At 35.1% G+C, this 20,780-nt stretch overlaps 1 protein-coding gene across 5 annotated transcripts in view; it reads left to right on the top strand.

Annotated features, from left to right (window-relative positions):
• The window catches only part of ESCO1 (establishment of sister chromatid cohesion N-acetyltransferase 1), a 72,144-nt gene that overhangs the window by 34,117 nt on the left and 17,247 nt on the right, over positions 1 to 20,780 (top strand). For all 5 annotated transcript variants that reach the window (XR_014297507.1, XM_082667352.1, XM_082667355.1 and 2 more), the window contains 4 exons: positions 2,601 to 2,718; positions 4,325 to 4,385; positions 5,307 to 5,421; positions 8,164 to 8,295. Coding sequence is in view for 4 of the 5 variants with exons in the window: in XM_082667352.1 (XP_082523478.1) it covers positions 2,601 to 2,718; positions 4,325 to 4,385; positions 5,307 to 5,421; positions 8,164 to 8,295 (426 nt within the window). In the remaining variant the exon portion in view is untranslated. The remainder of the gene's footprint in view (positions 1 to 2,600; positions 2,719 to 4,324; positions 4,386 to 5,306; positions 5,422 to 8,163; positions 8,296 to 20,780) is intronic.

Here is a 20,780-nt window from a genome sequence, read left to right as displayed (position 1 = left end):
GCTTTTGTCAAAAATTGACAGCTACGCTCCAGGTGTAGTTGCAGAGTGGATCTTTTAACTCCTTGCTGCATAAGTGCCTGTCAAAACTCAGAAGGCAGATAGTTTATGGGGAATATATTGAGAAATAAGAAATCCATTCCTTCGGACTAACTACTAGAATAGAGATGTTTAGTTGGACTACATTATTTTGATCTTCTATAATGCCGCTTTTACTGAGATGTGCTTTGGATTTATGCAACACCTCTATCTTGAGGAATGTTATGAAAAACAGTCCTATGAAGCTTGTGTTAAAATTTTTATTTACGTACAAATTTACATGAGAAGTCTTGAGTTTCAAACGTTTAGAATACCAGAGAGACCAATATTATACTAGTGACTACCACCCAAATTTGACAAAAATTAACATTTTATTGACTTCAGGTTTTTTAAAATAAGAAAAGTACATTACAGATATAAAGACCATACTTCACTCTACTTTCCATTCACCTCTCTCCCCAGAGTTAAATATACTTCTAAAGTTGGTATGAATATTTTATGTTTTTATTTTTGATTTCACTGTGTATGTATATATATCTATTATAAAGAATACTTAACATTGTTTGTATTTTAAACGTTTACATAAATGCTAACATGGTTTGTATGTGTATATTCTATATATACATTTTTTTTTCAACTTGATTTTGTGCAATCAGCACTTTTGATATTTATTAATACATGGGTATTTTAATAGTTGTAAAGGAATATACCACAGTTTATTTATGTTTTCCTCTGTTAAAGCACTTCTAGGTTGTTTCCAACTTTTTCACTGATAGCAACAATGTGATTACTATCACAGAGTGGTCAGGAGATGTGGTGACCACATCATTTCAAGACATATTTGATTGCCTGCTGCATCCGAGACACTGTGCTAATAAGGCTACAGAAGATGATGTTTCCTGCCTTTAAGGAATTTACATTGTACTAGTCACTTAGAAATTTCTCTTCTTCCCATAAACGCTAAGATGTTTTAGTTCAGCCATCATAGTAGCTTTTGTTTAGTGAACACTGCCTCTTTGTTAGGCAGAGGAGAGCTTCATATAATTGTCACCACATTCTACAGCATGACTTCTGTTATTATCCATATATTACAGGTGAGGAGAGTGAAGCTTAGAGATTTAAGTGAGGCTTAGAGATCCACGTAAGTGATGGAGTCAGGCTTTGAACTGCGATTGGCTGGCTTCAGAATCTAGATTTATATTTGGGGAAATAGGAGAATGTAAGAAACAATCCTTAAATCATTTGAAAACTTTTTCTGTGGCTACTTGTAATTTTGCTCTTTTTATTATATGGTGTCAGTCTCGGCAGTACTGAAAAATGATGATGGTTGATAAGGCTGAGCATATGATAGACCTTCTCTGAAAATTTTGGCCTGAATTTAAATTATTTGGATTTTATGAATTTTAAATCTCAATTATTTTATGATTTGTTTTTTAAACTAGTAATTTACTAACTTCCTAATGGAGATTAAGTAGTAACATGTAATTGTTCTTACTGTTTTTAATTTTTCTGCTTTTTAATGCCAAATATAATGTTCATTTTTCAAAAATGTAATGTTCACAAATAATGTTACATGTTCTTTGTAACAATCACAATATAGATAGATACACACACATACATACACACAGAAAGTTAATTGTTCACCTCCTCATTTCCATTTCTTTGAGACAGCTAATGTTGATAGAGTTTCTAGTATTTTCCTTCGGTAGTTATTGAGTATCTGCTTTGACAGAGTTCTGATTTAGGGGCTCTTGGGAATACAAAGATAAATACAATAATAATAGTCTTTGCTCTTAAGAGTTATAGGAGATTAATAAAAAACAAATAACTAATTCAAAATAGGAAGTGATAAGGGCATGAAAGACAGAGATGAAGTAGATGGAAAATTTGGGGAAAGGGGATGGGAAAACTTGGAGGAGACTTCATGGGAGAGGTTAATATTTAAGTAATGACTTGAGTTTATATGGGGGGTAAGGTGTTCTAGATTAGCACTATCCAGTAGAAATATAATGTGAGCCACATAAATCGTTTAAAAATTTCTGGTAGCCACATTAAAAAAAAATTGGTAAAATTAATAGATTTTATTTAACTTGTCATATAAAAATACTATTATTTCAATGTGTCATGAATTTTAAAAATTGAGGTGTTTTACTTTTTTGTACTAACACCTCAAAATCTGGTGTGTGATTTACATTTGTAATAAATCAGTCATACTAACCACATTTTAAGTGCTCAGTAGTCAGATGTTACAGTGGCTATTAATGGACAGTGAGGTTTAGGTAGATGAAACTCAGAAAAAGTATAGAGCCAGGCAAATATGAAATATATCTGTTGGAGAGGTAAATTTTTCGATCTAGTGTGAAGAGGAATAATAGAAGTTGATGCTGAGAAGGGTAGCTTGTAGGGAGATCATAAAGAGACTTTTAAGGCCTATCTGTGTGAATTACTCCATATATTATCTTAAATTTTCTTAGTATAGTGCTCCAATTCACTGAAAGTATTGGGATAAGACCCAAAGGTTGATATAAAAGCAAATATTAACGTTTTGAATTATATGTGCTTAGAATTGCAGCCTATGTTTGGAATCTAAGCTTGAAAACAATCCAGTGGAAAATACCACTACTACTGTTTCAACTCTGCTCAGTCAAGCAAAAATTGGTACAGGGGAGAGTAAATTTCCAGGTAATATTTTGAAAATATTGTTTGGATTTCACAGTGGTCAGACATATTTTTGTCAGCATAACAGTAAACTATATCCACTATCAAATAAGCCTGTTAAATCCTTCTTTTAACCATTATGTTTTTCTGATGTGTGATTATCACCATTCTTTGAAGGGGGAGAATTGCTTCTGTTGATTGGCTTGTTTACAGTACTTAAGATGATTCTTTGATTCCCTACCAAAAATTCTTTTGTTTTTCAGTCTTTTGTTTGTGGACTTACTTTCTGGAGAAGTGTTACTTAATGAATTGCTTAAATTAGTGGTAGCAGTTTATTTCTCAAGTATAAATGACTGTGCTTTACCACTTCAGGTTCTTATCTTTAACCCTTACTCAGTTTTCCATCTTAGTAATTCTATCTTTGAATTAAGAATTGAATCAGTTGCTGCAGTTTGTCCACTTATACCATAAAAAAACTTTATTTTTGTAACCTTATGAAAATTTTGGGGAGAATTACCTGGCGGTCCAGTGGTTAGGACTCGGCACTTTCATTGCCGGGATCCGAGTTCAACCCCTGGTCCGGGAACTAAGATCCTGCAAGCTGTGTGATGTGGCCAAAAAAAAAAAAAAAAACTGGGCAAGTATTATTTGAACTCTTGGATGGGGATTAGTTCACCTTTATCAGATGAAGCACCAGGAAAAAACAGAAAAGAAATTCCTAATTTCTGTTGTTTCTCTCTGGTAAAGGAAAGATACACTTGGAGCAAAATATTGAGTTCAGATAATTGCTTCCAATGCATGTCATTTAACCTTTTCTCTTAGTGGGGGAAGGGGAAGTATACTATGAACACAAGAAATGCATTTATTCATTAGAAAATAAATTGATTATTGCATTATTTGATTAATAATGTGACTAAAACTCCAGAGACTACAGGGGTTTTTTTGTTTGGGTTTGGTTTTTTATAAATTTATTTATTTATATTTTATTTTTGACTGTGTTGAGTCTTCATTGCTGTGCACGGACTTTCTCTAGTTGCAATGAGCAGGGGCTGCTTTTCTTTGCAGTGCTCGGGCTTCTCATTGCAGTGGCTTCTCTTGTTGCGGAGCACGGGTTCTAGGCTCACGGGCTTCAGTAGTTGCGGCTCACGGGCTCTAGAATGCAGGCTTAGTAGTTGTGGCGCACGTGCTTAGTTGCTCCATGGCATGTGGGGTCTTCCTGGACCAAAGATCGAACCCGTGTCCCCTGCATTGGCAGACGGATTCTTAACCACTGTGCCACCAGGGAAGTCCTACAGGTTTTTTTAAACATGTTTTCATTTATTTCCATTTAGAGATTGTATAATTATGCAAGCATTTAAACAGTTTCCTTTATTGTTCAGTGCTAGTAATTATTGGTGAAACTAGAGACAAACTTGATCTACCATTAGATCTCTTTGCAGCTCTGTAGAGCCTTTTTGCCTCTTCTCTGAAGAGTAATTTCTAGGAAGGAGCTCTAATTTTATCAAATGGTGTTTATTAAAAATAAAGCATTTAGTGCACTGAGGTTTTGTCTTTATTATAATTTTTAACCATTAGGTGGAGAGCTAATACAAAGGCTTAGTACATAACCCATCTTTTGATTAAATCACAGGTTCAGCTCCCAAACAGCACAATATACTCACTAACCAAACATCTAAGACCAGTGATAACAGGTAAGGTATTAGTTTAATATAAGTATAAATCTGAGAACTTAAGGATTTTATACCTGTAAGTTTTGAGTTTGGGGTTTTTTTCCCCTGAAAGGTTGTGCTAGTAACCCTCAGTTTTTCACATAGAGGTGATACAAGTTCTCTTTTCATTTTAGTTTTTTCTATGTCTGTACATACTATTTTGTAGCTTTTATTTTTTTACTTAATGTGTTATGGGCATCTTTTCTACATTCCTTCCTCATTCTTTTAAATTCTGCAGTAGATATCATTGTGTGAATATTCCATTGTTTAACAATTCTCTACTTTATAGAAACTTTGGTTGTTTCTAGTTTATTCCTATTAGAAAAAAAAGTCCTGCAATAAACACATATATCTTTGTTCACTTATGTGTCTATATCTAGGATAAATTCATAGCTATAGGACTTAACCTGCATTGCCAAATTTCCCTGCAAATTGGTTGTGTCTTATACTCCCAGCAGCAGTGTTTGAGAATGCTCCTTTTTCCCCAAAACCCCCATGATATGAGTATTAGCAACATGTAAAAGTGTTTTCAGTAGCTTAAAAGCTTTTTGTTGTCTTTAATTTCAAAATTAAATTAGTATGATTTTTTAGCTTTAGCTCATTACTGAAAATAGTATTTAGGACAAACTGTAGTGACTCAAATTGCTAAAACTATGAAATGTAAAACTTACTCATACTATAGTTAGTGCTGCAGTTTTTTGTTTATTTGATGCAAGTTAGTTGTTTCTTTGGGTTTCCTTCCCTGTTTTGGTTTTTAAAAGGTTATTTTTCCCCCCTTGGAATTGATATTTGTCAGTGTTGTATAGAAAATAAGTTTTTTTTTTTTCCTACCAGTGATTTGAAGTGATATGGATCTATAACATTTAATAGTTTTTGTTTGTTTGTTTGTTTGTTTGTTTAAAGGGAGATACCACCAAATCATTCTTGGCCTAAGTGTAATTCCCATTTGGAGATAACAATTCCAAAAGAATTGAAACTAAAAGAAGCAGAGAAAGCTGATGAAAAACAGTTGATCATAGTAAGTATACAACTTGACCTTTTTGGTGAAATGTTATAAACATCTTATTTATGCACATTGTCAAGGAATAAATTCATTTTTTTACCTAAAGAACTTTTTGTCGCCATAAGTCTTAATTATGGAAATATTCTTGGTATTGTGACAGCCACCTCCGCCAGTGATTCCATCCTGTAACAAATAATAAAAATTCAAATTTCCATACTTCTAGTTTTATTTACAACAGATTGACACTTTATTTCACATTTGTTATTTCTTAACTGTATCATTTGATCACTACCTTTTTTAGTAGTTTAAATATTAAAATAACATGGAGTTTAATAAGATGATTTTAAATTTCTGTATTTTAGTGTATGTTATAATTTTAAAACTACATTTTACAGGAAGATAAACCAATAGTTAATTTGAATTAGAAAATAAGTACAATTTGGTGGCAAGGTGGAAAAGAGGGAGATATTTTGATTGATTAAAAATCTAATTTGAGTGAGCACAATATATTAAAAAAATGAAGAACCCAAAATAATAGGAACATTTAATGTAGTTCCAGTTAACATAATTAATAGGATTTTTTGGTACTAGATGATTGATTATAACTTTAATATGGGAGAATAACTTTGTAAGAATTTTCTAGAAATTTTTGAGAAAGATTAGTGAGGGAAAAAGTTGTTTCATCGAATTTAATAATGTTTCTGTTGTCAAATCAGTATGATAGTGAAACAGGATTAGACAAGTAGAATCTAGAGCTGCCCTGTCCAATATGGTAGCCACATGTGACTGTTGAGCACTTGAAATGTTGCTTGTCACAACTGAGGTATGCTCTATATGTAAACATATGTACTGCATTTCAAAGATTAGTACAAAGAAGCATGTAAAGTATCTCACTAATTTTTAAAAATATTTAATACATGTTGAAATTATAACATTTGGGATATGTTTTGTTAAATAAAATATATTATTAAAATTAATTTTACCTGTTTGCTTTTGCAGTTTTTAATGTGGCTACTAGTAAATTTAAAATTACCTTTGTGGATCACATTTCTATTGGATAGTGCTGGTCAAGAGTTGATGGTAATGATGATAATGTTAATGATCATAATAGCAGCTAATATTTTTGAATGCATTGTTCCATCTTCTCCACTTAATTAAGTTAAGCCTTATAAAAAAGTATGAGATAGGTACAACTATTATTTTCCATTTACCAGTGATGAAACTAAGGCAGCTGCTTACTCATTACTGTGAAAACTGCCTTCTTGAAGAGATATTTGTATACCTGTATTCGTTATTCACAGTAGCCAAAAGGTGGAAGCAACTGAAGTGTCCATCAGTGGGTGAATGGCTGAACAAAATGTGTTGTGTATGTATACAGTGGAATATTATTCAGCCTTTAAAAAGGAAGGTAATTCTGACATGTTATAATATGGTTGAACCTTGAGGACATTATCTAAGTGAAATAAGTCAGTCACAAAAAGACAAATACTGTATGATTCTACTTATATAAGGTACCTAGAATAGTCAAATTCATAGAGATAGAAAGTAGAATGGTGGTTTCCAGGAGCTGGGGGGGGGCGGTGTTGGGGAGCTGTTGTTTAATGGGTATAGAGTTTCAGTTTTTTGTTTTGTTTTTGTTTTTTTGGCCGCTCCTTGCGGCATGTGGGATCTTAGTTCCCTGACCAAGGATCGAACCTGTGCCCCCTGCAGTGGAAGTGTGGAGCCCTAACCACTGGACTGCCAGGGAAGTCCCTAGAGTTTCAGTTTTGCAAAATAAAAATAATTCTGTAGATTGGTTGCACAACAATGTGAGTGTACTAAATACTGCTGAACTGTACACTTAAAAGTGGTTAAGATGGTAAATACTATGTTTTATATCTTAACCACAATTAAAAAAAATTTTTTTTAACTCCCTGAAATTTCAGGTAACATTTTGTCAATAGTTTGAATCTTTTAGAATGAACTTCCCTTTAGTTTTATATACAATCTTTTATTTACCATTTGATTTCTCTCTGCTCTGTGACCCTAGCTGTAAGGCACTAGCATACAGTTATCTGAGATCCTTTTTTTTCCCTATAATTAGTTGAAATTATACAGTTCTAGAGCAGGGAAAATAAAGGGATTATGCTTTTTTTAGTTAATTTATTATTCTTAAAGTTAGATCATATTGCTGTAATTTTTCTTGTTAAATAAGGACAAGAATAGAAAACCTTTTGTAAACAATTACTATTCTACAGCACAAGTATGAATTACTGGAGTACAGGTGATTATAATCAGACTTTCATACTTATTTGATATAAAGAAAATAGAAAATGTTTAATTTTACCTTTTCTCAAGAGTTTCTGGTGACACACTCTTTTTAATATAACTAGAGCAAAACCAAAGATGCCTATGAAACATTATTTTTTCTAAACTTTAGCAGTATAATTATTCACAGATACAAAATACATACTAGTTCTTATTTATAAGGTATTTGCTGTTTGGGGCTTTAGAACTAAGATTGTAGTGTTAAAGATACTTCTCAGTTCCTTTCAGTTGTTATTAAATGCTGTGGAGTGAGTGATTACTAAAATGGAAAACAGTTCTTAATAAAATTACATACAGATTTCAAAGATTAACATCTTAGTTTTTATAATCAACATTGAATGTTATTTTAAACACTTCTCACTCTATGTTCATGTTATAGCTTTAGAGGCTGATGTTCTGGAATTATTCTTTTGGGGGGGAAAAAACCTTCTGTTTGTTTTTTATAAATAGGATGCAGGACAAAAAAGATTTGGAGCGGTTTCCTGTAATGTTTGTGGCATGCTTTACACAGCTTCAAATCCAGAAGATGAAACACAGCATCTGCTCTTCCACAACCAGTTTATAAGTGCTGTAAAATATGTGGTAAGTGCAGTTCATGACTTTTAAAATGCAGAATCAGATAATTAGAGATGAATTGCCAAATTTAAGTCATTGAAAATTTTTGTCTTTAGGAAATGGTAATATATACAAAGCCCTTGTAGTATATATACAGGCTTATTTTAAAACAGAGCCAAACATAAAACCCAGCAAATTTATTCTGGCTGGTGTATGTTGTGGGATTTTTGAATTTAAGTTATATTTTTAAAGTGTTATTGAACCTCTTCTAACAAGTAATGCTGTTCAACTTGAGTATTTAAAAAGTCATTTGATTTTAATAATTATTAACTATTGATAAGCCTGCTTAATATTCAGTATAGCTTGGCACACTTTTTATTTGAGGGATTGATAGTGCTGTATATTATTCCAAATAGACTGGGGATTTCCTTCTCTTTGCTAACGTGAGAGCTTTTCTTAATAAAATTAAAGAGAAAAATTCTTGATGGTTAAAACCTCAGAATTTGTAGTATACTTAAAAAAAAATCCCACAAAGTAAATAAGTTTTAGTATGTATTTTTTGATGTATGTGCATTTGAGGCATAATGGGTATTATTTAATACTTGTTTTTGGAAGTAGCAAAATTTTAAATAATTTTGAACCATTTCAGATATCTTGTGAAAATAGTAATTTAATGTAATTGCTGTTTACCCATATCTGAAATGGAATTTATTTTTATTTTATACATGTTACCTTCAGTACTGTACACTCACATTAATAAGACCTCCAGGATATCTGAACTGAGATCACCAATTCATTTCATGTAGGCACCAGATGTTGGATTATTTAAAGATCTTTATTGGCTTCAGTTAAATTTGTATCCTTACCTTTGGTTGAAGGATTTATATTCATGGTTTTATTTATCCAGTTACTTCTTCCCAAGATAAGTGGGGTTTTCTTTTTTTGGTTCCCTTCTGTGATGATCCTTTATATTCCTTATTTCATCTGCTTTTCCACACATACACCCTCCTACTGCTTAACTAAATAAAATATAAGATGTGTGGACATAGAATATCTATAGATAGATATTGATTTGTCACTTGAAATTTGTACTTTTCCAATTTGACTGTATTAATATCCTTAAAACTTCAAAAGAAAAATAGCTCTATCAGGCAGCTAAATTATAGAATACTTCTTTGGCAAAAAATATTTGTTTATTTTACATACGTGAATCTGGTAGAAGTTAAAATGTGTTCTGCTCAAGTTACATTATCTGATTCTTGCAACCAGTTTCCTCAAATTATAAAAAGATTTGGTTTAAAAGACTTAATTCTTTATTTTAAAGGAAGTTCTTAATTTCTGACACAATCTGTAAAGAAATCAACCAGGAATTAATGTACTCTGCTCTTCCACAATACCAAAGGAAATTAGTTTATGGAACAAGGTGGAGTCATCACCTTCTCAACAAATTCTGGCTCTTGCAAAACTGTAAAGCAGTAGAGCAACTTAGGGAAGACTGATTCCTGCCCCACACCCCACCCCCACCCTCCTTGATGGGACAGAGCTATGGGTTATTTTATTTATTTTTGAAATAAGCTCAAGAGAAGGAATCGAGTTTAGCAGTTGGCCATCCTTCACTAACATCAAAGTTAATGTTCTTATCTTTTGCTGTTTTCAAATGTGTAGGTATACATAGATTTTAAGGTAGAAACTCCTCCAGAACATTGTAGCATTCTTTTCTAGTGTATGGAGGGAGGATAAAAACATACCTATGTTAAAGATATTCTGCTGTGATCACAACCCTGGATTTTGGGTTGTGACGTGAATCATTTATTGGGCACCTAATATTGTGCTTTTGCATTAAGTACTGTTAAGTGTTTGATGAAACATCTAAGTTTTTTAAATGCCAGTTCATCTGTTGTGTTTGATTCTTGGAGAGAAGCATATAGAAAAGAAGTCATTTCGTGCTCTGGCTTTTATTTATTTCAAATGGGCAGTGTTCAGCGATTGGAAATCAAGTTTTCTTCCACTTAGAATAAATTAGAATGAGTTATACTTTTTATATTTTAATCAAACATTCTTTAGAAAATAAGTAGTTTTTCCTTAGGGTAAAAAGTTTCCCTTAGACACGGTAATAATCTATGACAGGTAAAAATGGCTGAAGTCTTCTTTTCAAAAGATTAAAATAGCATATAAATTATATAGCCATAGTAGCAATAGAAATTGATGCCACAGAGGCTACTTTTGGTTGACTACAATTTTTTCTTTTCCTTATCCTCTTTGGTTTGGGGTAGGGGAGAGAGTGATGGTGCTCTCTTTCTCTATTCCTTCATTGTACTCCATCTGCCTCATTGACACCATTTGAGGAAATGTATTTTATCTGACTTACTAGAAACTATTTAGGAAGGAGCCCCTTAAGGCCTCAGGGGGAGCCTGGATTCTGGTTTAGACCTAGGTTCATTTCAGTTTCCCTTCATGAACTAAGATAACTGTTTTCCTAAAGGTGTGAAGAGAAAGCAGGAAAAACTCCCCCAAGAGCATTGAGCCATGTTGCTAGGCAAGGAACCTGTCCAGAACTCATCTGTATTTTGAGCTTTTAGTAATGCAGAAGAGGAATAATGTGTGGGTTCTTTGCAGAAAATCTCCTAACTTAATCTTTCTTACCTCTGTCTTTCCCTTATCTCCTTTGATTAACATTTGACTGAATGCTTTGTGGAGGACCTTACTCTCAGGGTATTTGATATACCCTTGCCTTCAAATTTAGGAACAAAGCCTGAAAGAAATGAAAAGTTAACAGTAGAAGATTTAAGTAACTATTAAAGCAATAAATCAATATTAACTATTTAAATTAAATTATAAATTAGCTTTGCAATTTAGAAGTGATAATTACTTTGGTAGAGCAGTGATCAGAAGAGGGGTTTGTTTTCACCTCTTGATGACAAGAAAAACTTCGAAGAAGGATTTGACAGATCCCTGATTAGATGTACAGCTGCACTATCCAGTATGGTAGCACTAAACCACAGAAATGAAAAATGCTGTTCCTCAGTTACAGTAACCAGTGCTCAGTAGTCACATGTTGCTAGAGGCTACGTGTTAGTGTAGATGTAGAACATTTGTATTGTCACAGTGAATTCAGTTAGACAGTGCTGCTACAGAAAGCTGAGGCAGGGAAGCCATGATCCAGTAACCTTTAATTTCTTTTATGTGAAACTTGAGTACATGTGAATTTACTTCTGCATACTTTTTCTATATTCCTTTTGAAGATAACTAGGACAAAGAGGAAACTGGGTGTGGAGCAGGAATAGGGATTTTTAAGTCTTGGGATTGGGAAAGGAATCGGAAGCAAAGTAGCCTTGGCTCTTAGAACTAACTGTACTCCAGCATTCTTAGGGAATAGGGAGCCCAGGTATATTTGTAGGAGGAATGCAGAGAGCCGACTCAGAATTTGGTCTGAGTTTCATTGAGTTTCCCTGCTTAAAGGTTGAAAGTTAAGAAGTAGTTTCTTTAGAAACAGGTAGGAATTTGTTACATAAAAATTACCAAATGTCTTATTTCAAGCATCCAAGTACTTTTTCTCTCTTCCCTGACCCACATTTTTAGTTTTTCTAACTTATTATATCTTAAAGACTTAAAATATTGTGGTGTATAAATGTAGAATGGGAGCAGTCAGAAAGTAATTTTCCTTTGGGATGTGAAGGCCATATATTGGAGAATGAATACCTTTAGAATGAATGTTACATGCAACAAAATTTTACATTTTTAAAAAATTTATTTATTTATTTATTTATTTTTGGCTGCATTGGGTCTTCGTAGCTACACGCGGGCTTTCTCTAGTTGTGGAGAGCGGGGGCTACTCTTCGTTGCTGTGCGTGGGCTTCTCATTGTCGTGGCTTCTCTTGTTGCGGAGCATGGGCTCTAGGCACACTGGCTTCCGTAGTTGTGGCATGTGGGCTCAGTAGTTGTGGCCCGTGGGCTCTAGAGCACAGGCTTAGTAGAAAGTGTTCACAAACTCTGGGGAGGGAAAATATATCTAGTGGCAAATAAAAACTTCAATCTGTTTTTCCTCTACTTTTCTCTATTTCAGAGATGGTACTGCCATTTACTCATATCCACAAGCTGAAAACTTCAGAACAGTCCTTCAGTTTTCTTTTTATTGTCCTTCTAACTCAATCCTTTAGTGAATTTCACCTTCAAAATAGATTACAAATACTCCCACTTTTGTCATGTCTACTGCTCCTGCTCTGAACCAAGCTGGCAGCATTTTTTGCCTGGACCACTTGTGTAATGCTTCCCTAACTGGTCTCCCATCTTCCATTTTTGTTTCCCTGCAGTCTTTCTGCATGTTGCCCATAGCAGTCTTTTAAAAACTTGAATCATATTATGTCCTTCCTTTCTTTAAGATTTTCCAGTGAATTCACATCACACATAGAATAAAATTCAGAGTACTTAACTGTGGCATCAAAGCCCCGCACACTCTCCCTTCTCTAATCTCATCTCCTTACACTCTTCCCCTTACTTGCTGTACTCCGGTCATGCAGATCTTCCTTCTGTTCTTAAACCACTTCAACCACATTCCATTCTTAGTGTATTTGTACTTATATTACTTTTGCTTGGAGTGTTTCTCTCAGATCTTCACGTACTGGCTCTCTTCATTCTGGTCTTAAAGACACCCTCCCTGACCACCCAGTACAAAATAGCTCCCCTTGTCCCTCTTCTGTCTGTATAACTTATCACGCTCTGAAAGTTTGTTATGTGTATTCCCCACTGGAGTAGAAGCTGTGTCGAAGCAGAGTCCTTGGTAGTCTGTTTATCATGCTGAAGAGCACCTGCCAATGCGTAGTAGGGGCTCAACAAATGCATTGAATTAAAGAACAGATTTTGATTTGAAGCCACAGAACAAGAGTGGTGAGTCTCAGTTTTCTCATTTAAAAATGAGATTAAGGGCTTCCCTGGTGGCGCAGTGGTTGAGAGTCTGCCTGCTGATGCAGGGGACACGGGTTCGTGCCCCGGTCCGGGAAGATCCCACATGCCGCGGAGCGGCTGGGCCCGTGAGCCATGGCCACTGAGCCTGCGCGTCCGGAGCCTGTGCTCCGCAACGGGAGAGGCCACAGCAGTGAGAGGCCCGCGTACCGCAAAAATAAATAAATAAATAAAAATTTTAAAAAATGAGATTAAACCAGATTTCTCTGGGCTTTGGCAACTCTGATATTTGTTGATATTAAATCATTGGGAATTAATAGTATAAATATCTTTGGGGGACATGGAACATATTGTAAGTTAGACAGAATAGTAACATACTTCAAAATATGTAAAGCAGCCCAAATTTGAATTCATTGTGGCAGTTAGAGGTTTATTAACTAGGTTTGCATATTGAATTACATATCTGACTGAATTTAGGTGCTAAAATCATTTGTTCTTTGTTTAGAAAAATAGTCAAAGTAATTTAACTCTTTTTTTTTTTTTTTGCTAAGATGTAAGAGGTCTTTATAGATTATTTTGTACCAGTGGTTTTTCTTCAGTTGTATTTAATTTTAATTTTCTGTAAGATAAATTTTTCTTTATATATAAAAATAATGCTTCTAATCCTTCTATCACAGGAATTAAATTTTGAGAGTTTTAGTTTCTCTCCTGAAATTCTTCTTTCACATAGTTTGTCCTCTTGTCCTTTAAAATCTTTAGCATACGTGTAATAGCAATTTTAAAGTTCTTTTCTGCTAATTCAGACATTTGGGTCACACTGGGCCTGTTTCTGTTGACTTTTCCCCTCTTGATCTTGGATCATAATTTCCTATTTCTGTCCATGGTCTTACTTTTTTTTTAATAGACTTTATTTTTATAGAGTAGTTTAAGATTATAGGGAAATTGAGCTTACGGTAGAGTTCGTTCCTGTATACTCCTGCCCGTACATATGCTTGACATTCCACACCAGAGTGGTATATTTGTTGCAGTTGATGAGCCTACATTGACAAATTATCACCCAAAGTACATAGTATATATTAGGGTTCACTCTTGGTGTTGTACATTTCATGGGTTTAAAAGATACATAATGACATGTATCCAGTAATGTCATACAGAATAGTTCTTCTGTTCTCCCTTGCTTTATCCTTGCCTAACCCTGGCCCCAGCCCCTGGCAACCACTGATCTTTTTAACTGTTTCCAAAGTTTGGCCTTTTCCAGAATGGTATGTAATTGGAATCATACAGTATGTAGCCTTTTCACATTGACTTCTTTCACTTAGTATTATGCATTGAAAGTTACTCTGTATCTTTTCATGATAGCTCATTTCTTTTTAGTGATGAATAATATTTTATTATCCTGATGTATCATAATTTATTTACCTGTTCACCTACTGAAGAATATCTTGGTTTTTTCCACATTTCGGCAATTGTGAATAAAGCTGCTATAAATGTCCATGTGCAGGTTTTTGAGTGGACATACATTTTCAACTCGTTTTTGTAAATACTAAGGAGTGCAAATGCTGGGTCGTGTGGTAGGAGTGTGTCTAGTTTTGTAAGAACTGCCAAACTGTTTTCCAAAGTGGCTGTACCATTTTGCATTCCCACCAGCAATGAATGAGATTTTCTGTTGCTCCACATTCTTGCCAAAATTTGATGTTGTCAGTGTTCTGGGTTTTAGCCATTCTAATGGTTGTGTATTGGATCTTACTGTTGTTTTAATTTGCATTTCCATAGTGACAGAATAGGGAGCATCTTTTCATATGCTTATTTGCCATCTGTATATCTTCTTTGGTGAGGCATCTGTCCAGGTCTTTGGCCCTTTTTTTTCAATTAATTAATTAATTTATTTATTTTTGGCTGCATTGGTCTTTGTTGCTGCACGCGGGCTTTCTCTAGTTTTGGTGAGCGGGGGCTACTCTTAGTTGAGGTATGCGGGCTTCTCGTTGCTGTGGCTTCTCTTGCTGTGGAGCACGGGCTCTAGGCACACGGGCTTCAGCAGTTGTGACATGCAGGCTTCAGTAGTTGTGGCTCGCAGGCTCTAGAGCACAGGCTCAGTAGTTGTGGCGCACGGGCTTAGTTGCTCTGCGACACGTGGGTGGCGCACGGGCTTAGTTGCTCTGCGACATGTGGGATCTTCCCGGACCGGGTCTCAAACCCGTGTCCCCTGCATTGGCAGGCGGATTCTTAACCACTGCGCCACCAGGGATGTCCCTGGCCCATTTTTTAACAGATTGTTTGATTTCTTATAGTCGAGTTTTAAGAATTCCTTGTATATTTTGGATAACAGCCCTTTATGAGCTAGGTCATTGTAAATATTGATATCTCCCAGTCTGAGGTTTGTCTTCTCATCCTCTGGACAGTGTCTTTTGCAGAACAGAAGTTTTTAATTTTAAGTTTAATGAAGTCCATCTTATCAGTTCTTTCTTTCATGGATTGTGCTTTTGGTCTTGTATCTAAAGAATTATTGCCATACCTAAGGTCATCCGGATTTTTCCCTTTGTTATCTCCTAGGAGTTTTTATAGTTTTGCATTTTACATTTACATCTATGGTCCATTTTGAGTTAATTTTTGTGAAGGTGTAAGGTCTGTATCTAAATCCTTTTTTTTTTTTGCACGTGAACATATAGTAGTAGTTCCAGCACCATTTGTTGAAAAGACCATCTTTTCTCCATTGTATTGCTGTTGCTTTTTACCAAAGATCAGTTGACTATATGTGGGTCTATTTCTGGGCTTTCTATTCTGTTTCATTGTCTCTTTGTTTCTTCTTTCACCAGTGTCACACTGGCTTGATGATTGTAGCTTTACAGTAAGTCTTGATGTCCAATAGTGTTAGTTCTCTGACTCTGTTCGTTTTCAATATTGTGTTAGCTATTCTGACTTTTTTGCCTCTCCATATAAACTTTAGAATCAGTTTGTCAATATCCACAAAATAGCTTGCTGGGATTTTGATTGGGATTGCATTGACTCTATAGATCAAGTTGGGAAGAACTGACCTGTTGACAATATTAAATCTTCCTGTCTTGCCTTGTAAGTTTTTCTTGGACATTGTGTATAAAAGAACACTAGCAACTGAAGTAGATAATCAGATAATTCCCTTCCCTGCCTCTGCCCCCTGCCCCCTAGCCAAAGCTTTCCCTTCTTTCTGTCTGGCAACTACGTTAAGGGACTGATCTCTTAGATTTCATTAGGTGTTGAGTTGGGTTGAAATTTTAGTTATTCTATCCATTTGGATTTTTAATGTCTTAAGGTTGGGATCAGGTGCCTCTCTCCAGCAGAGGTTGAGGATCTAAACTCCACAGCACACAAATCTCTCTATACCTCCTAGCCCCACTCAGCAGATGTCCCATGGGAGAGTTGGTGGAGAATTACCTCTGTGTTTCGCGCTCCTCCAGATTTCAGACTTCCATGCCAGCTCACTTATGACCATTAAGAATTTGACTGATTTTTCCCTGTCCCCGTAGTAGACTTTTCTTGTCCTCTGCCTGTGGCAATCCTGCTCCTCTAAGACACTGATTGGTCAATGTCTTAGGGATAAAAATGGCTGCTGGTCTCTGCTCACCTAGGTAGGGCGGGTTCATCTCTGGAAATCAGTCCACAGCTCTGCATTGCCTTAAAAAAAAAAAAATGCTTTTTAGTTTATTGGGTGTTTTCTTATTACAACAGAACCAGTGATCTTTTTATGACCTTCTTTATCTTAACTGGGAGTGGAACTTCCAAAGGTATACATTTAGAGAACATTTTTCAGTAATGGATTTGGGACTTGGGATGGAGTGGAGTTTGGGCCATGAATTTTTTAAAATCATGAGTGAAACTGAAGCGGTCAGTAGATTTGCTCACTAAGCCCAGATGACCTTGAGATGAGACTGACATCAAATGAAATATTTCTTATATACTGGGAGATTATTGCTACAAGTTGAAAAGTGCTTAATTGATGAATCCTAATAAAGGGATGTTTTGGATTCCTTAGTATTTGAGAATGACAGAGAAAAGAATCTCATAATTCTTCATATGACTTTTAGTTAGGTCTGACCCGAGTATACCTTAAGAGAAATATTATTCCTATAGTAATAGATTTGATGATGTAATTACAGAAGTTTTCTTAACTGGCACAATTGGGAAAATTGGGTCAGTTAATCAAAAAAGTTGATTCAAGTGGAGATCCTTGGTATCAGAATACCCAACTAATAGTAGCTTAAATCATAAGGATACATGTTTTCTTAAGAAGAAGTCTGGAGGTACATAGTCTTGGGGTTGTTCCATTCAGCAGTTCAACAATCAAAAAAATGTTTTTTAAAAATACCCAACATGAACACTGGGTATTTCTCCTTCAGTGCCCTTCTCTCCTTAGTGTGTTGACTTTTTAGCTTCATAGCTGTAACTTCATGGTCCATAAAGTAAACTCCTGTAGTCCAGATACCATGTTCAGATTTAAAGGAGGAATGTTGGTTGGAGTGGGTATTCTTTCAAAAAGAGTCCCTCAAGTGGTTTTTTCATTTTATCAGTGAAGAACAGCAATTTTCCAGAAGCTCTTGCAAAGTTCCCTATGTCTCATTCACTAGAACTGGGCCTGGTAGCTAGCTACCCTTTAGCTGCAAGAGAGCTGGGAATGTAAGAATCTGTCAAAAAGAAGTAAGAGAATATGATTTATTGTGCCAGTGGTTCTCAAGGTAGGGGAATGGGGTGTTTATTACATAACTTCTGTTAGGTAGCATCTGGAAACACGTGGAGAATATTGACATTTGGTGGGCAGGGTTTAGGGGTACTGAACTTTTTGCAATGCGTGTGACACTTCCAAAGAAGGTAGAATGTCTAGCCTAAAGTGCCAGTAACAGCCCTGTTGAGAAACACTGGACTATTTGGAATTTATTGTTGAAAATACACATATTACCGCCCCAAACAAAATGGTCAAAAAAAGAATGGGAGAGAATGGCTTGGGATGGGCAAAGAGCAATGTCTTCTATAGGGTCATTACATAGTTTAAACATTTTATTATAATTTGAAGCCTGTCAATGTATGTTAAATGTAATTGATGGGGGGGAAGCTGTTTCTTTGAGTATGGATCCTCTAATTAGTTTAGCTTTGTTTTTTTCCTCATATAAATCACACCCATAGCCATCCTTTATGATGTACTTTTAAAAATATAGAGGAAGAACTTAAATATTGCAGAGCAACCTGAGAATCTGGGTATAGAATTGTTCTTGCTGCATTTCTGATTTTTAAAAGAGACTTGGCCTATTTGCTTTCTTCCAGAGTGTCCTGCCTAACTTTCATTAAAACAACTATCTTTGCACTCTTGTTTTTTAAAGAGGAGATGCAGACCCAAATACCTGTGCTTTTTTTTTAATAAAAAAATAAATAAGTTTATTTATTCATTTATTTTTGGCTGCCTTGGGTCTTCATTGCTGCGTGCGGGTTTTTTTTCTAGTTGCAGCGAGCGGGGGCTGCTCTTCGTTGTGGTCCACGGGCTTCTCATTGCGGTGGCTTCTCTTGTTGCAGAGCATGGGCTGTAGGCGCGCGTGCTTCAGTAGTTGTGGCGCATGGGCTTTAGAGTGCAGGCTCAGTAGTTGTGGCGCACAGGCTTAGTTGCTCCACGGCTTGTGGGAGCTTCCCGGACCAGGGCTCAAACCTGTGTCCCCTTTATTGGCAGGCATATTCTTAACCACTGCGCCACCAGGGAAGTCCCTGCACTATAATTTTGTCAGTTTATTTGATTGCATTTTATAGTTAAAATAATAAATTGGCATAAACAAGTTTAGGAACAAACAAATGACTCTTGGTAATCACGTCACTTAATTTTGGAATTCCAAAGTAGTTGTTTACTGGTTGACAGTCAGTGTGCCCCAGGCATCAGCTTCTGTTACCCAGGGAAAACTAAGCATTGGTTAGTCCAGCAAGTTGATTAGGTGGACATCATTTAAGAAAGTTACTGCCATGTATTAAAAATATCTAATTAGCTGAGCTCTAGACTTTTTTCCTGAATTATAAATTGGGTGACTTTAATAAATACCAGACTTCATCACTTCTCTTTCTTTTAGATTTTTGTTTTTCTTAATCAGAAGCTATTAAAACTCCAAGTAGTTTTAAGATTCTACCATTTTACCCATGAAAATGTTTTGCTGTTCAGAACATATTAAGCACCTCTCATAAAAACCTATTTCTTAGAACTTAGATTTTTCTCAGGAAGTGGTGAAAACTATAATTTAAAAAAACATATATACACATGACAGGGATGTTAGAGAAATGGAAAATAACTGTCGAAAACAGATGTTGCTCTGTAAATCATTGAGTTCCTTCCAAAGTAATTTTAAAAATTGTATTTCAGAATCAGGTGGTCCTTAGTTATGAAAAGGCATTATTGAAAAAATTTTCTTATATACCATTATTGTATTACTTGCAAGAAAGGGTATTTAAATACTTCTCTTTTAACATGTGCTTTTAAGGGCATTTGTTCTTCAAACCTCCATTGTAGAGAAAATTTTCCTTTCACATTTTTTTCCTTGAAAAGATTTTAATTTAGGTGAATTAAAGGGTGGCCTTCAAAGTTTTTATTCTTCAACTCATCTTTTAAAAGAAAATTTATAAAAGCAGTATGTGTACCTAGAAATGGAAATTTCCAGAATTGTAAGGTATAAAATGAAAAAAAAAAAAAAAGGCCTCCTTTTTCCCTACCTTGTTTCCAGTCTCATTCTCCACTGGTTAAGCACTTTTGTCTTTTTCAGTGTTTCCAACATTGTGTATATAGCTTATATGTGTATATATATATATCTCAAGCTGTATATAACTGTGTTTTAGTAAAATCTTCTTTTCCCAGTTTTTACTAGCTATATTTTGATGTTTAGTTTTGTTGATTGCCTTTAATTTTAATATTTATAAATGATATTTGACTCCTTGGTGACTGCATTCTCCCCCTCTTTACCTTCCACATTCTGTCAGCTATAACTAAGTTTTGTAATTGTTCAGTAAGTATTATTTAATTCACTGTAACTTAGTGAAGTAGTTTTCATTCCTCTTTTATGGGTTACAAAACTAAGACAGAGGTTAAGTTCTTGGTTTTATGAATAGAGGCTTTAGTCCTTCAGGCACACTCCACCGTTTCAAAAATATTTATTGGTTACTTGATTTTCAGTGCTATGACTTGGGCTATAGTGTGTGTCAAACGAAGTCTTAGTCGTTTTGGAGCTTATGGTCTATATTTATAGTAAGTCTCATTGTAGGCCTCAGCAGTCTAGACATCCCAAAACTCCAGATCCCTGTAGCTTAATCCCTGGATCAAAGAAAATTGGTCGTGGGGTACAGGATACAGGATTTATCAAAACAAATAGTTTTACTGGAGGAGTAGAAGCTTTTAGGAGTTCTAGCTTCTGTTTAGTTCAAATATTGCGGAGAATGAGAAAAGTACACTGGAGGAGATCCTGCTATCATAGCATACCTACCAAATGAAAAGTCTATAAAACATCTGTAGAATTGAGTCAGATTTTTCTAAAATAAAACAAATTCTTGTGTATATTCTTTGATTTCTGACTCACTTAATGAATAAAAAACCCCACTGTGTCATGGGACTTTCGTTTTTCTGA

The sequence above is a fragment of the Grampus griseus genome (genome assembly GCF_964374135.1).
Source record: "Grampus griseus genome assembly, chromosome: 12".
Taxonomy (NCBI): Eukaryota; Metazoa; Chordata; class Mammalia; order Artiodactyla; family Delphinidae; genus Grampus; species Grampus griseus.
The sequence above is the reverse complement of the archived record's forward strand: the minus strand, read 5'-3'. Positions and strand labels throughout refer to the sequence as shown.